This window comes from Triturus cristatus, chromosome 3_2 (assembly GCF_964204655.1).
Source record: "Triturus cristatus chromosome 3_2, aTriCri1.1, whole genome shotgun sequence".
In the NCBI taxonomy this organism is placed as follows: Eukaryota; Metazoa; Chordata; class Amphibia; order Caudata; family Salamandridae; genus Triturus; species Triturus cristatus.
The window spans coordinates 394,364,435-394,387,884 of NC_140584.1; the positions used below are offsets into that span (position 1 = coordinate 394,364,435).

Sequence of the window (23,450 nt, forward strand, 5' to 3'; positions counted from 1 at the left end):
GGATCTTGGGTAAAAAATATGTGTTGGAATTAATGGGAAGTCCTTTGTTAAAAATTGGAATTCATCATCACTGATAAGGGTTGCTTCGTGCCATTCCTGTAATTTTATATTTAGATCCACTGTCATCTCAAAAATTGGATTTTCTTGAATCTTGCAATAATTGGTGATGTCATTTAGTTGTCTGTATGCTTCAATCATATAGTCTTTTTATCCATAAGCACAATTTTGCCGCCCTTGTCAGCAGGTTATATTATAATTTCATGATTTTCCATTAATCCCTGCATGGCTTCAGGTTCTCCACAGCTCAAATTCTCTTTATATCTTTGATGTCTCATTTTTGACATTTTATCAAATTCTCTAATAATAGCTTCTGCAAAAAGATCAAATGTGTTACCCGAGAATAAAGATGGACAATATTTTGACTTTCTTTTGAGACCACTATCAATTTGTTTATCAATCTCTATAGCTAATTGTTGCAATATTTGTTCTTCTGTCATTTCATCATCACTGAAGTTGAACATTAGTTCGAACATGATTTTGAAATCTGGTATTTGATCGATACTTTATTCTGTTTCACTTTGATTTGGTTGACTTTTTTCTCCCATTTGCTCTCTGGTATCATGTTTTTATTGTTGTGTGCGCGTACTTTTGCCAGTTTTAATTTCCGTACATATCTGTACAAGTAAATCCTTATTTGGGTGTAGTCATAGTGACTCTCTGAGCAAAATGACAGTCCTTTATTAAGTAGCACTGCATCCTCCTTAGTAAGTGTATGTTTCGAAAGAAGTATAATCAGATTTACAGTGCAGCGTCCTTTGTTTCAAATATATATATATATATATATATATATATATATATATATATATATATATATATATATATATATATTATCTACTGGCGGTCGCCAGTAGATAGTTATAGTTAGGACCGTGTTTCCATAGGAAATCTCAAAATTCTATTTTGAATAACTTTGGAGCCGGTTGATGAATCTTCGCGAAATTTTCAAAACTAATGGGGCGCTCCGCTCACCTCCTACCCTGAAAGTCTCGGGGGGATTCGTCAAGTGGGGGCCGAAAAAAAAGGGGGGTCCCAAAACACGTTTTGCCCATGCATTTTCCCATAGAACCTTTAGTCGAAGGTACAGCCCGAACGGCTGAACAGAATTACTTGAAATTTGGCAAAGAGGTAGTCCTCAGGTCAGGGAAGTGCCTCTTGCATATATGGAGTCAATCTGTTCAGTAGTTCCTGAGAAATTTGAGTTAAAAGCACATAAATATCTATAGTCGCGCACCGTGCGCCCACCGTGCGCGCACCGTAACGTGCGCGAGCGTAATTCTGAATGGTGGTTAAATGTCAGCCAACATTCGAATCGGTCGAAATCAGGAAGTGTCGGCCACCATTTTGTTTGTTTTGAGTGCAAGAGTGAAAAAGGAAGGTGGCGAACGTGAAAAGTGGGCAGGGTAGAGAGTTCCTGACCCCCTAGCCTTTGTCAGGGGGTCCCTGAAGGAACCCGAAGGCAGAAAAAAACATTTACATTTTTTTCAAAAAATCGCGGGGTGCGCACACGGTGCACGCACCGTGAAAAACCTAAAAAAAAAAAAAACTTTTTAATACGTAGTTTATTGTAAAATAAATATATAAAAAATATAATAATATATACATAACTTAGCATTTTAAAAAACGTACAAATTCACTGAAAAACCATAGGTTTCACACACGTTATAGTTAGGAATTAGCATTTAAAAAACCTTGCAAATTCATTTAAAAAACCATAGGTTTCACACATGTTATAGTTAGGTGGACATTTCACTCGTAAAAAAACAATGAAATTCCCCCGTTATAGTTAGTTCAGATAACTATAACTCGCGCGACCGCCACTCTATCACAAGGATGATGTCATCAGTGATGTCATGAGTGATGCCACTGACCAAGTCATGAGTGATGTAATATGTGACGTCATGAGCAGTGGATTGCGGGCGCGCGAGTTATAGTTATCTGAACTAACTATAAAGGGGGAATTTCATTGGTTTTTTACGAGTGAAATATCGACCTAACTATAACATGTGTGAAACCTATGGTTTTTTAAGTGAATATATATATACATATATATATTCACTGAAAAAACCATAGGTTTCACACATGTTATAGTTAGCAGGACATTTCACTCGTGAAAAACCAATGAAATTCCCCCGTTATAGTTAGTGCAGGCAACTATAACTCACGCGACCGCAATCCTCTGCTGATGACGTCAGATATTACATCACTGTATTTAGACACCTATTTACCCATGTCTTCTTCCATTAATCTTTAGCTATACATATATTACAAATATTTATTTTTCAGAAATACACATATTTAATAAGTGATGTAATATCTGATGTCATCAGCAGAGGATTGCGGTCGTGTGAGTTATAGTTGCCTGCACTAACTATAACGGGGGAATTTCATTGGCTTTTCACGAGTGAAATGTCCTGCTAACTATAACATGTGTGAAACCTATGGTTTTTTCAGTGAATTTGCAAGGTTTTTTAAATGCTAATTTTTTTTTGAGATTTTTGGTAAAAAATAATATCCAACCTCTGTATAAAATAATATATGTACTATATCCTGCATTATGGAATGGTTAATTTTTTTTAAATTAATGTTTACATACAGTTGTACATCACAGTTATTATCTTCTACAACTCTTGAAACTTGTACTTTTTTTTTTTATGCATTTTTTGCCGTGCGCGTACGGTAAGTTGACGCTACGCGCACCGTACGTCATAAGTACGGTGCGCTTATGTGATACGTACGTGACGTACGTGTACACGCATGCACGTTGCGTGGAACCAACGTCGCGGTTACGTGGGTGCGTGTACTGCGCATGCGCGAGTGCGTCCTACGTACGCGCTCCGTAAGCGCTCCGTAAGCGCATATTTACGTCACGTTTGCGCATGCGTACTTGTTTACGAGCGCGTACCGTAAGCTTACGGAGCGCGCACGGTAGGTCATGTGATCCACAAAGAACACTTTTCATTGGTTGAAACTACTTTCAGTTCCAGAAACTTCCCACACCACACCCATTCCCCTCATTACTGCTTGAGATCCCCTAGGAGAAGGAGCTGAATTGACATTGAGATACAATGGCAGAGCAGCAGTCCTCTTCTGAGAGTGAGCCTAGCAGGACCATCATCAGACAGAGAAGGAGGAAACAAAAGGATTCTTTTGTGTGGGAGTATTTTACTTTTCCAGAGGGGCAGAAAAAGGTCAATGCTCCATTGGTCACTTGCAGACTTTGTGAGCGTGTTTTATCTAGAGGAGATCCAAGGAAGAAGTATTCCTTTGGAAATCACTCTATGATGAGACACCTTAGGGATAAACATCCCAGGACCTTTGCTCGACATACTGAAGAAAACTCTTCAGTAAGTCACCGGAGCCCAACCTCAGAAGCCAAGTGCATCATCGGCAGCTCAGCTGAGCCCTTCCTCTGAGGTGGGAGCATCACCTTCTTCAGCTCCTCTGGACATTAACCCTCGATTTCGGAGGGTTTCAATGAGGTGTACAGCGTGTTGTGGTCTTATTGTTTTTGGGGAGACCAGTGTTTCCCTTATTAACAATAAGATAGACCAGCACGTTTGTAGACGTTCATAATATTCCCATTCTTTCTTTCCTCTATCCCTGTATTAACCCAACGGCTCTTTTAAGAGCCAACCTTACCTCACAATTTTTTTTATTTTTTTTTAAGCTTTCCTTTTTGAAAACATTTTTTTGCCGTGCGCGTACGGTACGCATAATCGCGGAATAGTTACGCGAAGTTCGCGGAATTTTTCTCGCGGAATTTTCCCGTTTACGCCATGCGCGTACGCTACGCGCATTCCGCGATTTTTCGAACAAAAAAATTAAAATTTATTTTTGCCCTTGGGGGTCCTTCTGGGACCCCCTGACAAAGGCTAGGGGGTCAGGAACTGTCCACCCTGCCCCCTTTTCACGTTCTCTACCTTTGTTTTTCACCCCCTCAGACTGCGAGAGACAAAATGGCGGCCGACACTTCCTGGTTTCGACCGATTCGAATGTTTACTAAGATCTAACAACCAATCAGAATCGCGCTCGTGCACGGCGGCGTGCGCGTACGGTAAGCTTACGGTACGAGCTCGGAGCGCGCCTATAGATCTATATATTGATTTAAATGCGATTTTCTCAGGAAATACTGAACAGATTTACACGAGACCTTCAAAAGTCACATCTCTAACCTGAGGGCTACCTCTCTGCCAAATTTCAAGTAATTCTGTTCAGCCGTTCGGGCTGTAGCTCGGACTAAAGGTCCTATGGAAAAATGCATGGGGAAAACGCGTTTTGGGACCCCCCCTTTTTCTCAGCCCCCGCTTGACGAATCCCCCCGAGACTTTCAGGGAAGGAGCGGAGCGCCCCACCTATTTTGAGAATTTTGCGAAGATTCGTCAATCGGCGCCAAAGTTATTCCAAATAGAATGTTGCGGATTTCCTATGGAAACACGGTCCTAACTATAACTATCTACTGGCGACCGCCAGTAGATAATATACGAATTTACGTATGTACTTATGTATGTATGTACGCACGTATGTATGTACTTATGTATGTATGTACTTATGTATGGATAGATAGATAGATAGATAGATAGATAGATAGATAGATAGATAGATAGATAGATAGATAGATAGATAGATAGATAGATAGATAGATAGATAGATAGATAGATAGATAGATAGATAGATAGATAGATAGATAGATAGATAGATAGATAGATAGATAGATAGATAGATAGATAGATAGATAGATAGATATTTTCAGTGAAAAAAACTAAGGTTACAGGCAGGAACGTTCTAGTTAGGCTCAGATTTCTCATACAAAACCAATGAAATTCAGCAGCTATTGTTACCTGAGCTAACTATAACTTACGCCCCCACAATGCACTGTTTATGACCTAACATTTTACATCATTTATGACATAGTCAGTGGCATCACTGATGACATCATCCAAAGAACCACTCACACACCCACTCACACCCCGATACACCCTTTCATAGGCCCACGCAACCACTCACATAACCATTCACAGACCTATATCATTACTCACACACCCAGTCACTCCTCTATAGAGTATTATCCTCTGCATTTTCCTTTTAAGGTACTTTTTCAGCTGGTTAACTTTGGTCACTGTATCCAACCTGTGCTCCATCATGGTTGGCCTGAAGTTTTGAATTTGACCTGGTTTAGCACTACCAGATAGCCCCAGTTGGCTCTTTATATTTTTAAGCACTACAATTCAGCTTATTCTTTAAAAATTCATAACTCCGGTTATGCTTATTGGGTTTTTGTCGTTTTAGTCCTGTTTAGTAATAAAAATATACTCTATTTTTCTAAACTGTTATAGAGTCATGTTGTGGTGTTTTCACTGTGTTACTTTTGAAGTGTTACACAAATACTTTACACATTGCCTCTTAAGTTAAACCTGCCTGTTCTGTGCTGAGCTACTAGACAGTGAGCACAAGCTAATTTAGGTTATGTATCTGACTTACCCCAACTAGGATTGTGGTTCCTGCTTGAACTGGGTGCATACCTCTGCCAACCAGAAATCCAATTTCTTACAAGCACCTCCACACTACTTCCCTGAGAAGCCTTTGACTACTCACCATCACAACCACACAGAGTTAAATGCTGAAGAGTTGTACTTGGCCCAGTTAGCAGAGTCATTGTAGGTTTGATTCCAGGACATCAGAGGCAAATGATATCAACCCTGACGGATGAGGCAAAGTAGTCCTAAATGCTCACTCACAGATTGGGGTCTCACAGCCACTGTTTTGTTTTAGCTCCTGAAAATCAACTCACTCTTGGGTTTTACATTCAGAAAACAAAAAAGGTTGCAGAACCAGCACATCAAACATTGTCCTCACTAAGCAAAGAATCAGTGTTTTCAGTGAAACAACAGAGATGCCTGTCTTCCTGGTACTGTGGGTGGTCCTCTGCTTGGTGGGGCCCATGCGGTACCAAAGGTCTGGTGGGCAAATTAGCAGGGCCTACATGGCTCGGCTCATCTGGCTTCATGGATGTAGTTTCTGAATTTGATCAACTTTTCAGGCAAATGTTTTACTTTAAACCGAGCCTACATACAACGCCTCTGAAAACATATTTTTCATATCACTGCGATGCAAATTTTCAAAATGTTTTAGCAAAGTACTGCACAAATGTTGTTCCATATTAGGACATAACCCCGAAATTGTTTGTTGCAAACTTGGTTTTATGTGTCCTTAGGCCATAAGAAGTGAATGATTTAATATAAGTTGAGGTGTGCCAAGCAGCAAAGTCCACGGACTCACAGCTTTGTGGATTTAAATTTATAAAAGCTTCCTAAAGTGTAATGCTTGCAAGGTTTCAATTTTTAAAAGAGAGGCCCCTTCATCCTGCATTGATTGCAGTGAAAATGTGTTCCTGCTGCTGTAAGGCACTGCATGAGCAGCGGGTGGACTGGCTGATGCTGCTTGTCAGACATCCCTCTTCAGAGTGCCTACTCGCAGTATGTCCTACGCCCCAACCTGCGACACTCACACCATACACTGCTCAATAGTCCCCTACACATTTGCAGCAATGGCCCTTTTTTATGGTCTCTCTCATGCAATGTTCCCAGGGCTCCAGATCTACCTGTGACCTATCCTAACACCTGGCACATCCTCCACCAGACCATGATGACAGATGTGCTAACTATAAGAGCTAAAAAGAGGCTGAAACTTTGACACCGCTCAATATGCAGGGTGTCACTAGGGCATTACATTGATATTGTATGCAGGATGATTCTCACTAGGATATAACATTTTTGTTTGACACAAGCATGTAAAAGCATAATTACAGATGCCCCATGCCATAACCTTTAAGTTTTTTAATAGAAAGATGTGATACTAGGCCGGAACATTGGCTATGTTGGATATGAGTTCCCAGTGTATACTAAATGTGTCACCAGATCATAACTTTTATTTATAATCTAATTGTATTGGTTTTGGCAAAAACAAAAGAAACACAAGAGCATGATTATTATTACAATACATCCATATAGCGCGCTTTCAAACTCACCCTTGTTACCTAGTGTGGACAATCTCGGTGTGCTCTCCACATCGGCACTTCTGTCCACCTCTAGTCGAGCAGGGTCCCCTCATTTTGTCAGTCCCAACCATTTACCCCATGCATGATCATACTTGGTAGGACATCCCCTCGCCATATACACTGGTTTTTCCTGCATGGCACACCAATCCATCCCCCCTGTGCTACTTAGAGACAGTCGGGTGGGATATTTCCAGCTGGCCATTATGTCTCGCTTTGCCACCATGTTGACCACCCCCAGGAGTGTTCTGTCAGCTCTGGAGCCATCCAGACCCTCCATAACTCCCAGCATCAGGACTACTGGGACCTCCCAGCCCAGCACGGTGCTCAACTCTGTCACTATTGCCGACCAGTATTGGGTGAGAGCAGTACAGGACCAGACCATGTGGTAAAAATCTGTGGGTTCTGTGGCACAGCACGGACTAAGCAAAACCAAAGGGAATGATGGACGGAGTGTTGAACATTGCAAGCACTCACCCCCAGTCAACTGATCTGGGTTTAATCTATCATCATTCTTTAGTTCACTCCGCCACCCCAGTTCAGACATGGCCATATGCAAATCAGTCTGACCCTGTGCCTCATGGGAACAGTCCAGCCCGAACTGCCAAGCCATGTCTTTCCTGGACTGGAAACAAGTATCCTGGGACCGGTTTCTGGCTAATCAGCCGTCATCAGCCAGGCTAGCTTGAATCCAGTGGCAAAGTGAGCAAGGGACCCACGTTTGGGAATACCCTGCCAAATTAGGGCGAACAAAGCAAAACCAAAGGGGATGATGGACGGAGGATTTAACATTGCAAGCACTCACCCCCAGTCAACTGATCTGGGTTTAATCCATCATCATTCTTTGCTCACTCCACCACCCCAGTTCAGACATGGCCATATGCAAATCAGTCTGACCCTGTGCCTCACGGGAACAGTCCAGCCCAAACTGCCAATCCATTTCTTTCCTGGACCAGAATCAAGCATCCAGGGACCGGTTTCTGGCAAATCAGCCGTCATCAGCCAGGCTAGCTTGAATCCAGTGGCAAAGTGAACAAGGGACCCACGTCTGGGCACACCCTGCCAACTTAGGGCGAACAAAGCAAAGCCAAAGGGGATGAAGGACGGAGTGTTGAACATTGCAAGCACTCACCCCCAGTCAACTGATCTGGGATTAATCCATCATTATTCTTTAGCTCACTCCATCACCCCAGTTCAGACATGGCCGTATGCAAATCAGTCTGAACCTGTGCCTCATGGAAACAGTCCAGTCCGAACTGCCAAGCCATGTCTTCCCTGGACCCGAAACAAGCATCCTGGGACCGGTTTCTGGCTAATCATCCGTCATCTGCCAGGCTTGCTTGAATCCAGTGGCAAAGTTAGCAAGGGACCCACGTCTGGGCATACCCTGCCAACTTAGGGCGAACAAAGCAAAACCAAAGGGGATGATGGACGGAGTGTTGAACATTGCAAGCACTCACCCCCAGTCAACTGATCTGGGTTTAATCCATCATCATTCTTTAGCTCACTCCACCACCCCAGTTCAGACATGGCCATATGCAAATCAGTCTGATTCCGCAGACTAGGCCATAACTTAGATGTATTTGAGACACTGGCTGTCACTAAGCCATAACATTGGCACTATTTGAAAAATTGTCACTAGGACATAACGTTTTACATGAGGCAGCGTTAGGCTATAACATGTATGTGTTTTGATCCTAGGGGTGTCGCTATATCATTGATTGCTGGTTGAAGCAAATGTGAAAGATGCCCTCTCGGCTCCACACCTTTTCTTCAGGTGCACACACAGGCAGTGTTCTAACTCACTTTTAATCAGTACATTTTTAGTTTGTAATGCTGGTTTGGTTGCACTGTGGTTGTGCAGACACCGTAGCAGGAAAAGAACACAGGGCCTGTCTCCGCAAAGAACAGCCATTGACAGTTTAATTGAAAAGTTGTACCCAGCGGTGGGCAACAACGAGACCCGGGCGTTGATGAGGAACACAATGCAGTTTAATTCTGTAACATGGAGGGAGCCCCGCGGCAGAGGGGGCGGGGAGAGGGTTCCTCCCTCAGTAACGCGGAACCACAAGATATATTCAATTTTTTTTTTTAACATATATTTCATAAAGACCTCGTGAACGATACGAAGAATCAGATATGGCCTAGCTGTGATTAACGAGTTACGCATCAGCAGCAAATCAGTTAAAATTCTAAAATTCGGGGCATTTCCAGCAAAGTTTTGCTAACACATGTCTCTTTATTAAATTAAGAGAATTAAAGTCCATGGCGTCTAGAATAGTTTAACCTTGGTAAATACGTCGACGTACATGCATAATTGTAGGCAAAAGCCAAGCAGTTTTCTGTCAAGTACTTAAGATGCGTACCCTTGATACACTGGTTTCATGTCGCAATAGGTGTGTCCCCGAGAAATCCCTTGAATGGGCGGGATGCAATTAATCTGCATGCGTGCTGCGTCCTGTGATCCAAGCCGTGCACCCAAACATCACGCGTGGCCAGGATCACAACATGCGCTCCCCTTCCCTTCCGCTGCTGCCCCCTCCTCTCCAGGCAGCGCCTAATCTCGCAGAACGCACTCCACTCCGGGGCTTGGCAGGAGCCGGCCGATAGCATCAGTGGGAAGGAGGGAATACACACAGCCTCCCGCAGCCTGGTTCCAGCAGTCAGTTTCTGCAGGTGAAAGACTGGTTTGGACAAGAGGAAATTGGGGAGCGCTGCGATCCGGAGGGGGTGAAAGGAAACACAACAGGGGGAGATCCGCTGCTTTTTTTCTCCCTTTTCTTCTTTTTTTCCTTTTTTTTTTTCTTTTTCTCGCCGAGTCTTCGCAGCTGAGGGCTGAAGCTAATTGATGTAAAATGTACAATGTGCAGCTCCCCTCTCTTGGCACCTCTGCTGCTTTAGCGCCCAGACACCCGCGGCTGGAGCTGTGTTCGGAGTCTTGAACAGAGCGAGAAACAAAAGGGGACCCCCGCGAGAACTTATTTGAAGGCTTTTTCTAACGATGACACAAGTCTTGGTGTGGATTCGGAGTATGATTTTGGAATTCTGGGCGGGTCTTCTCGTTTGCATGGTTTGGATTCAACCCTCTCACGGAATGCCTCATGTCATTCGGATAGGTAAGAAGAGCGCGTTCTTGTGTATTTATCCCATTTCCCCTCGATGCGCCGCCGCACGGTCTTTGACCCCCTCTGCGGGGTGCAGAGTGCCGGGCTTATTTTGCCTACTGTAGGGTCTGCCTGCTTTACAGGTGAGCCATGGACACCCCAGATTCCGTCAGAGTGGGTGGTTCACATCAATTTGGGGAACATAGGGTAGCAATGCACTTTTCCCCAATTTAGGGAGCCCCAAATGAAAGTACAAACAAAAGAAGACCCGCTACAACTGTTGGTTAAATAATTCACTCTGAGATTAAAAAAAAACAAAAAAACACTGCATAGTCTAAATGGGAATGAGAGACGAGGGGGTGAGAATGCCAAGTTGCTGTGCAGGGTACCACAAGACGCCGCAGTCATGTACCGAGGAAGGTCAGAGTGCGTGTCGGAGTGAATTCTGATAAACCGAGGACCAGCGATTGGTTCAAAAGACAGGATGGGAGCGCTGATGAGACAGGGTCTACTTTGCACCAAGGGCGAGACAGATCAGAAATTAATGGGAGGGTTGTGTGTGTGTGTGAGAGAGAGGGGGTGTTAACTGACAGGACTGCACATCCTCACTGCTTGCTTGTTGAGGGATACCTCGCGCATTGTGCAGGGAATCCTCGCAGCTTTTCACGCTCACTCACTTGCGCCTTCTGTGCTTGGACAGCAGTTTAGCCCCCTCCTCTCCCTTCCCTCCTACCCCCTGCTGTTCCCTCCTTCACACACTTCACCCTCCTCTCAAAACATGAGGTCAGACGGTCCCCGTCTGTATCGTTTGCTAGGCAGTTGAGTTTCGTGAAGCCTGTCCACGCCCCCTCTCCAAGGGCAAACCAACTTCAAGGGGCTCTGAGCAAAATCTGCATATGGGGAAGTTTGGTACATCGACGTGGTCTTTAATGTCGAATTTCTAGTTCCTTAAAAGAGAGCATATTGGACAAACACTGGAAATGCCCTTTTCTTTTCTTCTAGTATTCAGTTTAAATATTCACCCTGAATTAAAAAATGTTAATGCTTGATATTTGCAGACTGAATTTCCCCCTAAGGAAAACTTTTAGTCTGCAAAATGCTTTTATGCTTCTAAAGATAGATTCTACTTAGGAGTTCAGATATTTTAGGGGCACACAATACGGCCAGAAAGGTGGCACACCAGAAGATTAGATAGCTAGATAGACAGACAGCTAGCTTATGGTATTGTATTGTGGTTGCGTATAAGTAGCTCTGCAGCTATATAGATAGATAGATAGATACACACACACATATGTATATTTGTTGGACGTGTGCCACCGTAGGATCGGGTGTCCAGGAGGAGGAACACCAAATGGAGACATATAATTAATATATATATATATATATATATATATATATATATATATATATATATATATATATATATATATATATATATATATATATAATATATATATAGTTTCTAACAAGTCTAATAGCTAGACCCGAACCTGAGAAGAAATTTATCATTCTGAAAATTACAAAAATGGTGAATTATTAGTGGATCATGAAAATATAGTTGTCAGAACATCAGAAAACAAGCCTCAGTATGTTTGAGCACGTTCACGCCGAAATACCCTGAAAATCTTTTAAATTGATTAGTAGCTGTTTTTTACCCTCATAAAATCGTCAATATGTTTGACCTTGTGACCCATGTCTTTAAAATGTATGGGATGGAGGGGTGGCCGTTTTCTCCAGTTCCTTACTCCTGGTACATGCAAGCGGCTTTCTGAACCATAAGGTCGCGCTTCCACTTGATGGCAGAGTTGAATATGTCCACAGCATTCACACTGAGCGTATTGCAGGTGCTTGGAATTCAGAGCACTATCTAACACTTCCAGCAGTGTTACAAGCAGTTCTTTAAACTATTTTACTTATGTTTTGTAGCGTGTCCTCTATTCCAGATGTTAAGGCTTGAATATGCCTTACCTATAATGTGCTTGCTAAGGTGCCTTGAAATACCCTATCAGACACTCTACATGGGAGAGCGGGATCTTACAGACCATCGGTGGAGGCCTTTATTTGACAAACAGAAGATATTGAACCATTAGTAGCGGACGGATTATTACTTTAAAACCTGAGAGCATTCTTTGTTTTAAATTGTTCAGAAATTCTCAATAATGTGGGGTTGTTGAGTTTGACCTTTCTAGTGTCTCAAAGACAAGACGTCATGATCAGGGTGTAGGGTTATTATTTCATGTTATGTTGGGACTAACTCTGCATCCCTCAGCTTTCATTTATTAAACTAAAGCACTGTCGGATTTGTAGTCTTTCAGATTGGACTTTCACAGAGACTCCATAGCCCTTGGTGGGAAAGCCCTGGGATGCGTCCTAGTGACACCTTGCTCTATGTTTGACCTACTAGAGCGAGAAGAAAGATCCAAGTGATTGGAGGGCTCGTGAAGAGGGCGGGCCGTCGCTCCCAGCCATATTTCAACCCCCCTGGGACGTGCAGTGGTACTGCCTCTGTCCTGTTAAATATAGACTGGCGAACGTTCATCTAAGAACACATGAAGGTGGTCGAAATGGTAGTTTTATATTTGTAACCTTTTCTAAAAAGATTTACAAAAATATGAATTGAATATGTTGCTGTACATTTCTTCTAATAGAGTTTTACATAGGCAGTATCCACTGGTGATTTTTCTTTTTATTGGGGGGGTTGCATGTTTACGAGGAAATTCCTTTCCAGATTACTTGAAAGTCATGCATTCGATGTTTGCTGCTGCTGGCAAGTTCTACCTAAAAATACCAGGTTACAGTGGGCATGCCTTCATTTTTTAAGGGACATGCACGCGTATGAGGTCATGTCATACTGCTGTTGTTTTCCAGCTGATGGAATGTCACAGCGTGCACTATAATTCTAAGCCTGTACTTTCAGCTACCTGCGTAATGCGTTGTGGGAGTTGAAGTCGACTACTACTGAACAATTATAGCTAAAATATTAGATATTAACGACTTGCATAAGATAAGAACAGGGCTGGAGTCACTGTGTCCTGAGAGACTTGAATTAATCGGTCAACACTACAAACCTTACGTAATTGTGTAATAAAAGTTCAATTTATTTTCGATATTGAGTCTCAGATATTCCAATCACACATTTTATGAATGCTCAAAAGGCGTTTATTCCGTTTGATGTTACAGCCAGATACTCACGTGACTCTTGCTTGCCCACTTTTAGTTGATTTAAGTATCTGCTGATGCATTTGAATGTCGGGGTGCTGATATAATGTTTTGTTCATGCTTTCCGTCAGATTTTGAGTGTCTGTACTTTTGGCAGACAGTGGGAGTGAGGGAAAGAGGCAATGGAGGGATTTGCTCAGGATCACACAATTTACGCAAATGGAGATCCTGGCACTAAATCTCAGCCTGCTAGTTCACCCACTACTTAGCATTGACTACTTAGTTTCCTTGTCAGTGACATCAGCCTTACGGTTAAAGAACAATACAGGGCTGGTTAAGGGGATCACTTGCCTTGTGGTGGGTTGCAGACATTTCCATTTAAGGACAGTCTGCAGCTGTGGTTGAACCAGTCCTACTGGACCCAACCTATGGAACTGGCAAAGGCCAACAGATGGCACTGATGCCCTTTTCACGTCCATAATTCTCCACTAGGGTGACAGGAGTGTGGCAAGACTCTATCGGATGCGAAACTCGTCTGTCTTTGACGTTCCTCTGTATGACTCTGCATGGCTGGTCACTGAGTGATTTTCTTTTATTCACGCTTCAATACACTTTCATCAACATGTGGAACGATTGCCACTTAACAGCGCTTCGAAGTCAAGGAAACAGCTAGAGATGGGAGAAGAGAAGATGGGAAGGAATGCAAGAAAAGATAGGGGAGCAGTGATGAATCTGGTGGAAAAGACCAGCGAGGTTGGAAGGAGTGAGAGCAGGAGGAAGGAGAGGAGAAGCTGAAAAGAAAAAGGACAGATGGGGAGCGCATGACAACAGGATGGAGGTCTGAGTGGAGAGGAAGGAAAGACAGGAAGAGGTGGAAGGAGGGAGAGCAGGAAGTTGAAGAAGAGGCGATGGGAATAAATGGAAAAAGGCAGGGAAAGTAGGCTAGCTGTGTGGGTGGTTAGTGGGATGGAAGTAAAGAAAGGGAGAGAAGATGGCGAGAGAGTAAGCTAAGGGTAGATAATCTAGATAGGAGAGAGGAAGAAAGAGGCACAGATGGAGAAGTAGAATTTAACCCAATTAAAGCAAGAAAAGAGGGTACGCAGATGTGAACTGAAGCGAAAGTGGGAGTCAGTAAAGGAGTAAAAAATGGGGTGGGGGCTTGAAAGAGATTGGAAAACGCTGGAATATGAGAGGGCAGTCAGATAAATGAGATTAAAATATGGAGAGACACATCAAAGAGTACAGGTGTCTTTCCTCTTCAAGAACACATTGACTGTACTATTTTTATGTTTGAAAAAGTGTCATACATTTTACTTAAAAACACACAGGATTATAAAAAAAACAGTTTGAAACAAGAGCAAAGAAAGAAAACAAATTAGGAAGGAAGAATTTAAAGAAATGTCTCTCACATATATATAGGAATAATTTTAGTTAGCGGTATTCCTCAAAGAAACACAAATTATGGATCCGTGCCAGTTTTTTAAGATATACTCATTGGATATTTTTACATGCAACCAATGTAGACGGGAATCATTTGCATAGTCTGTAGTTATCCTGAAAATATGGCATGGATCTGGCATTCATGGACCAATGCTTGACAGTCAAATTTTAGATCTTATTAGTAGTCAGAGTTTTTTTAATGTTTGAGGCAGATGAGGCCTGGACTCTCCGATGGGCTACGGCAGTGTAGCCTGTGCATGGGCCTTCAGTGGGGTTGACAGGAGGCTGTACAGGAGCTGCCTGATGGGAGACGCTCAATCTTTATAAGACATAGCCAATGGCGTAACGAAACTTGTGGGTGCACCCCTGAAAGGTACATGGAGGGGCCCCTCTCTGGATTTTATCAGGAGCTTTCAGGCCAGAGTACTGTGCTGAGGGAGACCCCTGCAGGTTGCTCCCCGCATTGTGGGGGATGCGGGGGCCTGCGTTACGCCAAAGTAATGACGTTGAAAATGAAGGGAGCAGAGTGACTCCTTGAGGACCCTAGGGTCACAACAGTAAAAGGTGTGAGATATTCGGGCCTACAGTTTGATGACTCTTACATAGAATAGAATGATGGTGCCCTTAGAAAAGAATATACACTACATATCTTAGTCCGAAATGTAGACATGCACCTGATTTCGGATGCACAGTATGTTCTACATCATGTTTTAGATAGGATCTTGAAACTCACTCCCCACTTTTAGTTGCATTTGGCTACTTTAATGTTCTAATTCTACTTCTAGCACATTTTGGGAGGCATCTCTTGATGACGCAGGTGCCAGATCTTCATGTATTTATATTTTGCTGTTGGAAATTGAAATGACAACAAATAAACAAGGCACAAGGTGTATGTGCGGAAAGAGATAGAGATATGTTGAACGATAATGTTTTTAAAATGTATTAATATATACATTTATCAATATATTGCTGCGTGGTAAAAGCAATTACATTCTGTAATTATAATGTCATTAGGCGTGCCATCAGTAACCTTTCATTCATACTCCATTCGCATCAGCAGTCAAATAAGAGAAAACCAACACATACACTCTGAAGTCCAACCCAATCAGATAAAATCAAAGACAATTTATGGAAAACAAATATCAGAGTTGTGCATTAGTCACTATGGTACAATATGATTGGCGACAGTAAATTCTTGTTGGGGCTAGTTTTTTATATTGATATACTTTCCCTGCTTTAGGTACTCATATTATTTTTCAAGGGGTCCCTCCTCTTTACATACCATGGAAAAAGAGTACTGTTACTCTTAATTCTCACCTCCCAGTTTTCCACATAAGTCTGGGACCCCTGCGCTTGTGCTATGCAGTCGTTTCAATATGTTAGGTTCTGGTCTGTTGTCGGAGTTTCATAGCACATGGCGGCTGGTTGTTGGACCTACATCCCAGAGTTGGGTGTGCTTTTTCACGTGATTTTGGAATTTCTCCAATGAGCTGCATCATAATGGTTGGATACCATTGTGCCTGGCTTATTCAGTGAATGCAGTTTTCAGTACAGGGTCCAGAGATGGTTTGTATTCCTTCAAGTGAATGACAGCTTTGTGGTGCGTTTGAGCTTTTGTTTGCTGTTGAAGGTGTAAGTAAAACTAAAATCTAAAAAAAGCTAAAATCAAATAAAGAAATAAATATATGACTCTAGAACCTAACTGATTTTGTGGTTTTACAAGCTGCCCACCTCCCCCCCACCCTGCTCTCCAGAATGTTTACCGTGCATATGCTATCTCTCCTTGCCTCCATACTGACCACTCCTCTCGCCCTTCAAACCGTGCCTACCATGGCACGCCCCCCCCCCCCACACACACACACTGTCACTCACATTGCGCTCTATAAAGCTGGGTTTCTCAGACTCTGACTGGTAGAGACAGTGCAGTCAAACGGCCCGGGCACTTGTCTTTGCATTTTGAAATCACTCATCGTAAAACAATGAGAAATTCCTCGCTGGTGCCCGCTGATGCGATGACACATGGTGGTGTAGCAGCAGACACAGGCTGAATGAAGATCAATACATCGCTTTTTCCCCCCGTGGAAGCAAATAGCTTCAGACAAGTGGCTTACTGCCACCTGGGACCGGCGGCCGGAGTTAGACAACATTAACTCGCGGCGCAAAGCCTCCCCCCATCCTTCATGGCAAACTCATATCTAAATGTGGCTGGAGAATTTGACTTCATTGGTGTAAGCACTGTATTTCATGTTTGTTCGCCTCGCATCCCCTGGTGCTCGTCTTCAACAGCAGTCATTTACAAGTTCACCATTTTTGTTACACATACTTCGGATAATGTATACAAAGCAGTTGTTACTTTTGATAAAGGAGTCCAACGTGTATTTCCTTTGTATCTTCCTAGATATTATATTGTCTTTGTCTTTTTTTTATTAAAAACATTTCCTACCGGAATTTACTGTTTTTCTTTTCCCATAATGTCTATACTATTGGGACTAAACGATTTCTCACGATTTAATAAAAAAAAATCTCTCCCTGTTCCCACTCATTTCATATTTTGTTTTGGTCAGTCTAATACGAACCATTCTCTGTGTAAATACTCACATACAGTATGTGGTATCATGAGAGTTAATGGGCGTACTGTGTAAAATCCAGGAATAAACAGCATTTTAAAATGTACTTTCCTGTAAAACAAACTGATTTGAACGTTTGAGAAATAATTAATAGAATATTTGAATCAATTTCAGTTTTGACAAACATTTTGACGGGTATTTGCTACTGTGATATTTGCTACAGTGTTACAATTACAATATTTAATTCATATCTTGGTGTTAGCATTACGCTTGGTAGTGGGTGCTGATGTAGTACCAATGGCTGCTCATAAGCAGGGTTACTGTTTAAGCAGTACATATATATCTACGCATAGAAGTTTACTTGGTGAATCAATATGGACAAAATGGGATCCCTCTTTCCTACAAACGATTCCTTTTGCTACATGATGCTACCTGAGGCCGTCAACATTTGAATATGACAGCGAAACAAAAAACCTGAGCTTCCAGACAAAGGGGTGGATTCACAAAGGCTTGTAAGAGTATGTAAAGGAATACTCCTGTAGTACTGCTTCCTGTTGTCGTGATGGTATCTACGAATGCAGAGCATCTTATCTCAAAGACTTGAAATGTAAAACTCCCTGGAGACCCTCGGGCTTGCAGCATTAGATGTCTCTTGTGGTGCCCTCATTATTGAAGAATAGCAGATAATTCAGCGCCGGAGGCCGGGCAGTGTGCAGTGGTCTCCTCGGAGCTCTCCTACATCACTTGAGCTCTGAAAACATGGCCGCTAGCCAGAACCTCAGTTCTTACTCAATAGTTTGTTCTCATTTTTCCTTCTATTGCTGCTTATTTTATCTCCTCCCATTGATTTTGTATTGTGAATCAGGCCCCTGTTTTGGCAGCGATCGATATACAAAAAAAGCACAAAATAAATGAAGGGAGTAAAGTCTGTATTGAGCACAAAGTAGTGGAAGATCTTCCTAGTATCGGTTTTCACTTGTTTGCCTCCTAAATGAGTTAATCTCAATATTTCTACCCTTCCGCAGGACTTGATCAAACTTTGATCTAGTCAATAAGGTACATTGTTTCTCCTCTTGCCTAGGACCTGTGATCTCCTACAACATACAGCACTTAGAATCGAAATACAAGTATCTTAATGTTACATTTTAGTTTATTAAAGTGAAAACTATGTCCTTTGGACTTGCCTGACGAAATAACAGGCAAAGATTTGCTTGACGCACTTTTCAAACACGTCTACAAAATTCTTGACTAGTTCATCCTCACATTCACCTTATTTCCATGTCAATTTTAATGACGTTCATTTAGACCTTCCTTCCCTTTTCCAGGAACCTGTGTAATGTCCCTCTTCCCAAAAGATTACAATATAAATTTGAAAAACGATATGGATATCACCTTGTTCTTAAGTGCACTATACAGATATAGTCGCCTAAGGCCACATGACCATGCAAGACACTACCACAAACCTGACAATGTGTACAGTATAGATCTAGCTCCCGCCACCCACTAAGATTTTTAGTACTTCACTTTCCGAAAGTACAAGGAGGTCGCCCATTCAGACCTGACAGTACCTCTTCAGTCGAAACTGTTACCCTCAGCCGGTTTCGTCATAAACCTCTGCATGTCCTTTTCTCAGGGCGGCTCCTCCATTAGGGCGGAGGAGCGTCGCCCCACTGCTTTCTCACAGTGCGAGAAGCAGTAACATAAAATGGTATTTTAAATACTATTTAAAATACCATTTTACCATTTTAAATACCATTTTATGTTTCTGCTTCTCGTGCTGTGAGAAAGCAGAAGGCAGGGTATTCCTGGTTGGGGGCGGGCGGGTCAGGTAGGAGTGACCTGTACTCTGAATGCCCTGACTGTTTGGTTGGCCCTCTGGGGCCGACCAAACCAGTCATGCGCAGTCTACATTTTCTCTATGTAGGCTGCATGCAGCCTAAATAGAGAAAATGGCCTCCCTACAGGCGCCCGACTGGGCGCTGTCCGCACCAATCACAGAGCTGCCATTGCAGCGTTGTGATTGGCTTAGGGGAGGGAGGCTGCCTTCTTCCTGTTTCCAGCAGCGGGACCCGGCCAGGAGCGTAGGCCACTCGGGACCCGGTAAGGGAAGCTTTATTTTATTTAATTTGCCACCTCCTTGTGCGAACACCCGCACGACCCCCCACCCGGAAGTCATGCGAGCCGTGACTGCCTTTTCTTTTGTCCCTGCACCCTTGAAGTGCTTAGAAACTTCTGCAACGTGGGGCACAACAATTTACAAAAACAGAAATTAATTTATAAATGAAATTTACTTCCTTGACCTACAGCTTTCTTGGAAGTCTTTTCAAGTGAGCGTGCTTTGATTTTTTTTTTTACCAACTCAAATATTGGGTATATTGATTATTTTTTCATTTCACATAAGGCTGACTTTTTTGTGCTTCAAAGATACATACAGATCAACAAGTTTTAGCTAGTCAATATTAATCTCTTATTACCATTTGTCATGTCCCTAAGCTAATATTTGCATTGCTCACATCTTCGTTCAGAACCACTCGATCCCCTGTCGAAAGAATTCTTCTGTACAATACCATCAGCTACAAATGTGAAAACAAGTGGCTCCTAAAAGCCATAAACGGAATAAGATTACAGAGAGGGAAATCATGTTTTTGGGGCATTACTGAATGACAAATGTCGTGCTTTTTCTTGAAGAGGGACTGAAAATGTATTTCCTCTGCATTTCAGGAGTGCACACCGTTAATGTATCTAGGTCAAACTCCCGTCGTTTCACCCAGCTCCTAAATCGATCACCTGATTTTGGTACACACTAAAATAGTGTCTTGTGAGTATGGGAAAAGAACAACAATTGTGTACTTTATTTTCTGCGTGATCCACGTTTCCAGTAGCTGTAAACATTCCGATATCTTTATTTTCCGATGAATTCTAGGTTCGCAGTGATTCACATATCTCTGGGGTTTGTTTTTCACCTTTTGTTGGAGCTATTATAGAAGGATTTAGGGAAGAGTTGGAGAGCTGGGCGCGTGTTGCTAAGACCAGGCCAATCGTAGGAGCTTCAGAAACGGAGGGAGTTTATATCTCTCCCTGCTGAGCCTTGCTGCTAATAATGTTGAGCATCATGTACCCCAACCTTTTTAATGATGATAACATTTAAAGAAATATTTTGAAAATGAGCTAAACAAGGGCTTGAAAAGGCATTTCCTATACTGTGGAAATAATATTGTCGAGTTTCAAAAGACATTGTGTCCCTGTCGCTCAGGTTGGTGTACTTACCATAATAGATTTCATTCAATCACTGCTCTTGATTAAATGAATGACCTTTGACCTTTAGTCTTTCTAGCTGGACAGCTATCGACACTAGGGATTGCAGACTATAACACACCTCAGCACATGCGTCACTATCAAAGATCAGCCGGCTAAAATCTCAAGCTAAAATTAGCTCACAAAATATTTAGCAAAATTTTAATAAGGTGTTTTTTGTTGGGTTTTGGCAAAATCTGCCTGGTTCACTCTTGAGGGACTACATTTGCTTAGTGACATCCTGCACATACTGTTATACCATTGTGACATGATTAAATGTATTCATGTTGTGACTTGTTTAAACATGTTTAAATATATTATATTTCTGTAGAGTATTGGGTTGTGCTTGAGTTTATGTATATCACAAAACGTTTGAATGCACCTGAATACATACATGGTTCTAATGTGCTGTGACGTTTCTGGACATGTACAAAGAGATGACATACTGTAAGTTATCTGATGTGTTTGAATGTACAGTGTGTTGAGATTAGTGCTTAATTTGAACTGGTGGTTGGAGGTGGTGCCTATTGGTACTCATTTTGGGGGAAAGGCATTTATTTTTTGACGTAGACTGCAAGCAAGAGAGGAAAAACATGAAGGGGGAATAGGTAGGAAGAGACAGACGGAGAAACCTTTGCAAAGGGAGAAAACAGGAACCTGCATGAGTGAGATACAGGAGCAGGGAGTGTCTGATCCTGAATGGAAGAGGCATGAGGTAGATTAAAGAGTACATTGCCTTGGTATTGAGTGTGCTGACATTTAAACGCACCGTCCTCGGGTTTCTGAGCAGAGCTTTGGGGACCCGCACTCATTCTATCATAAATTAAAAACTGTTTCAGTTACAAAGTCACCTTCAAAAAGGACCTCAGGCTCCTTGTACTTGACAGACACCTGGGTTAATCTCCCTCGACCATACCTAAGTTCTCTATCCAGGAAACAAACTACCTTCATTGTATGTCCCCACCATCTTAATCGATGCTTGAACCGTGTAAATCCCTGTCCAACGGCTGCTTTTGTCCTGGTCGCAGCTACCGATGCAATAACTGAACGTAATTATTGTAACTGTAACTTGCTTTACCCTTGTATAATGCTACTGTTGTACAGCCCCCTGATGCCTTTGGGCCATGTCCGCACTAAATAAAATTGCAAAATTAAATAAAAATAAATAACAAATCAATGGCTATATGCATGGTTTATAGGAAGTGTTTGGAAATACACATGATAGTGTTTTGTGCCCATAGCTATGCGCACAAAAGATGTAGGCGCAATTCACAAGCACATGTGTGAATATACACATACCTTCAGGATGTAGTTACAGTGTATATTTACATTTTAAATATACACTTGTACATGTGCATAGCAAAAGCTGATTGCACTTGCTAACTCTTCTTTTTCTCCATGGAGGTGCATGTCTCACTGTGGAAATTGTTTCACCCATAGCCTCACCATGGCCTTTCCCCACACTCTTCATGGAGCGAGCTGTACTGCGACCTAATGGGATTTAATCTGTTACATTCTCTAGGATGGAAAGGGGTGTAGACAGTTTTTGAAAACCCAGTAACTCACACGTCTATGGCCTGGGTGTTATCTAGCTTTCTGTGCCATGCCTAGCCTGGATTACCCATTCCCCAAAAATGTGAGGAGATTTACTTCCACATAAATGATCATTCAGTGTAGTAACATAATCTGTGAGCAAATGATTCTACTATTGCAACATCACTTTATTATTCCAAGCATAAATGTGCACTTGTAAATGCTGGCATTTGCAGATCCAAGCTTAATTTAGCTGTGCAAATGGCATAACTTTATGGATTGGGGCCTGCGTGCTGAATACTATTGATGTCCTCAATTCACTTATGGACATTTAGTTGCCTGTGCACATTTGTTTAAGCACACACTGTCTCTTGCCCGTGGCACCACCAATCTCAGATACATTCTCCCGCAGAATAGAAGAATATCACTTGCAACCAACAAATGTCTCGTGGACTTCAATGGTGTTTCCTGTTTTTGTCAAATACCAGGATTATCTCTTTCGTCCTAAAATCCTGCTGATGAAGGCAGGAAATTAAGAAGAACACTAAAACAAGACAATAAGGACAATGCTTAAAAATATGAATATGTAATATCCAATTATGAAAACATGTGCTTCATTTGGTCTGTTAAAAGGATTGTGTTTATGTCTGTTCAGTGCAGCCTTAATAATACAGGTATGTACTTAAAGACAGGTCACGAAAAGCGGTCAAAAATTGAGCTCCTTGTTTTGGAGATCTTACTGTTTTGATTTTATAATGTAACTTATGTACTAACAGGTCACATCACAACAGCTCCAGTCGCAGAAGGCCGCAGAATGATCTGCCTAATGAATATTAATTTGGCTGGACACACTTGCAGCCCACTGGGATTTCTTACAAACACAGAGATGGGGGCTTCACAGAGCAACCAACCTTCATTCCTGTGTTTGCATTCCCAGGCAGGACATTTTTTAAATTTTAAAGCAGCCTTTGTTCTTTGAAGGAACTGGTGCTGCTTTAAAAAAATATTTCTCATTGGGAAACACATGGGAGGAAGCAGGCGGGTGCTCTGGACAACTGTCTGCTTCCCACTGACTCAACCCAACACAATTCCCAAAGGTAAAGCTGGCCAACGGTGACGCTTCCCTTTGAGATAAATCGGTCTAACGGCGATCGCTTCCCTTTTGCAAATGGATTATCAACTCCTTTGAGGAGATGATAGCTTTTCAATGGTTTACAACCATAATTTTGGTTGCCAATCATT

General features: G+C 42.2%; 1 protein-coding gene across 1 annotated transcript in view; it reads left to right on the forward strand.

The window, feature by feature from the left end:
- Positions 1-9,804: 9,804 nt before the first annotated feature.
- Positions 9,805-23,450, forward strand: part of GRIK3 (glutamate ionotropic receptor kainate type subunit 3) — a 1,116,666-nt gene continuing 1,103,020 nt past the window's right edge. Inside the window, exon 1 of the mRNA XM_085647918.1 lies at positions 9,805-10,227. Within this exon, the coding sequence (XP_085504044.1) occupies positions 10,113-10,227 (115 nt within the window). The 5' untranslated portion in view covers positions 9,805-10,112. The remainder of the gene's footprint in view (positions 10,228-23,450) is intronic.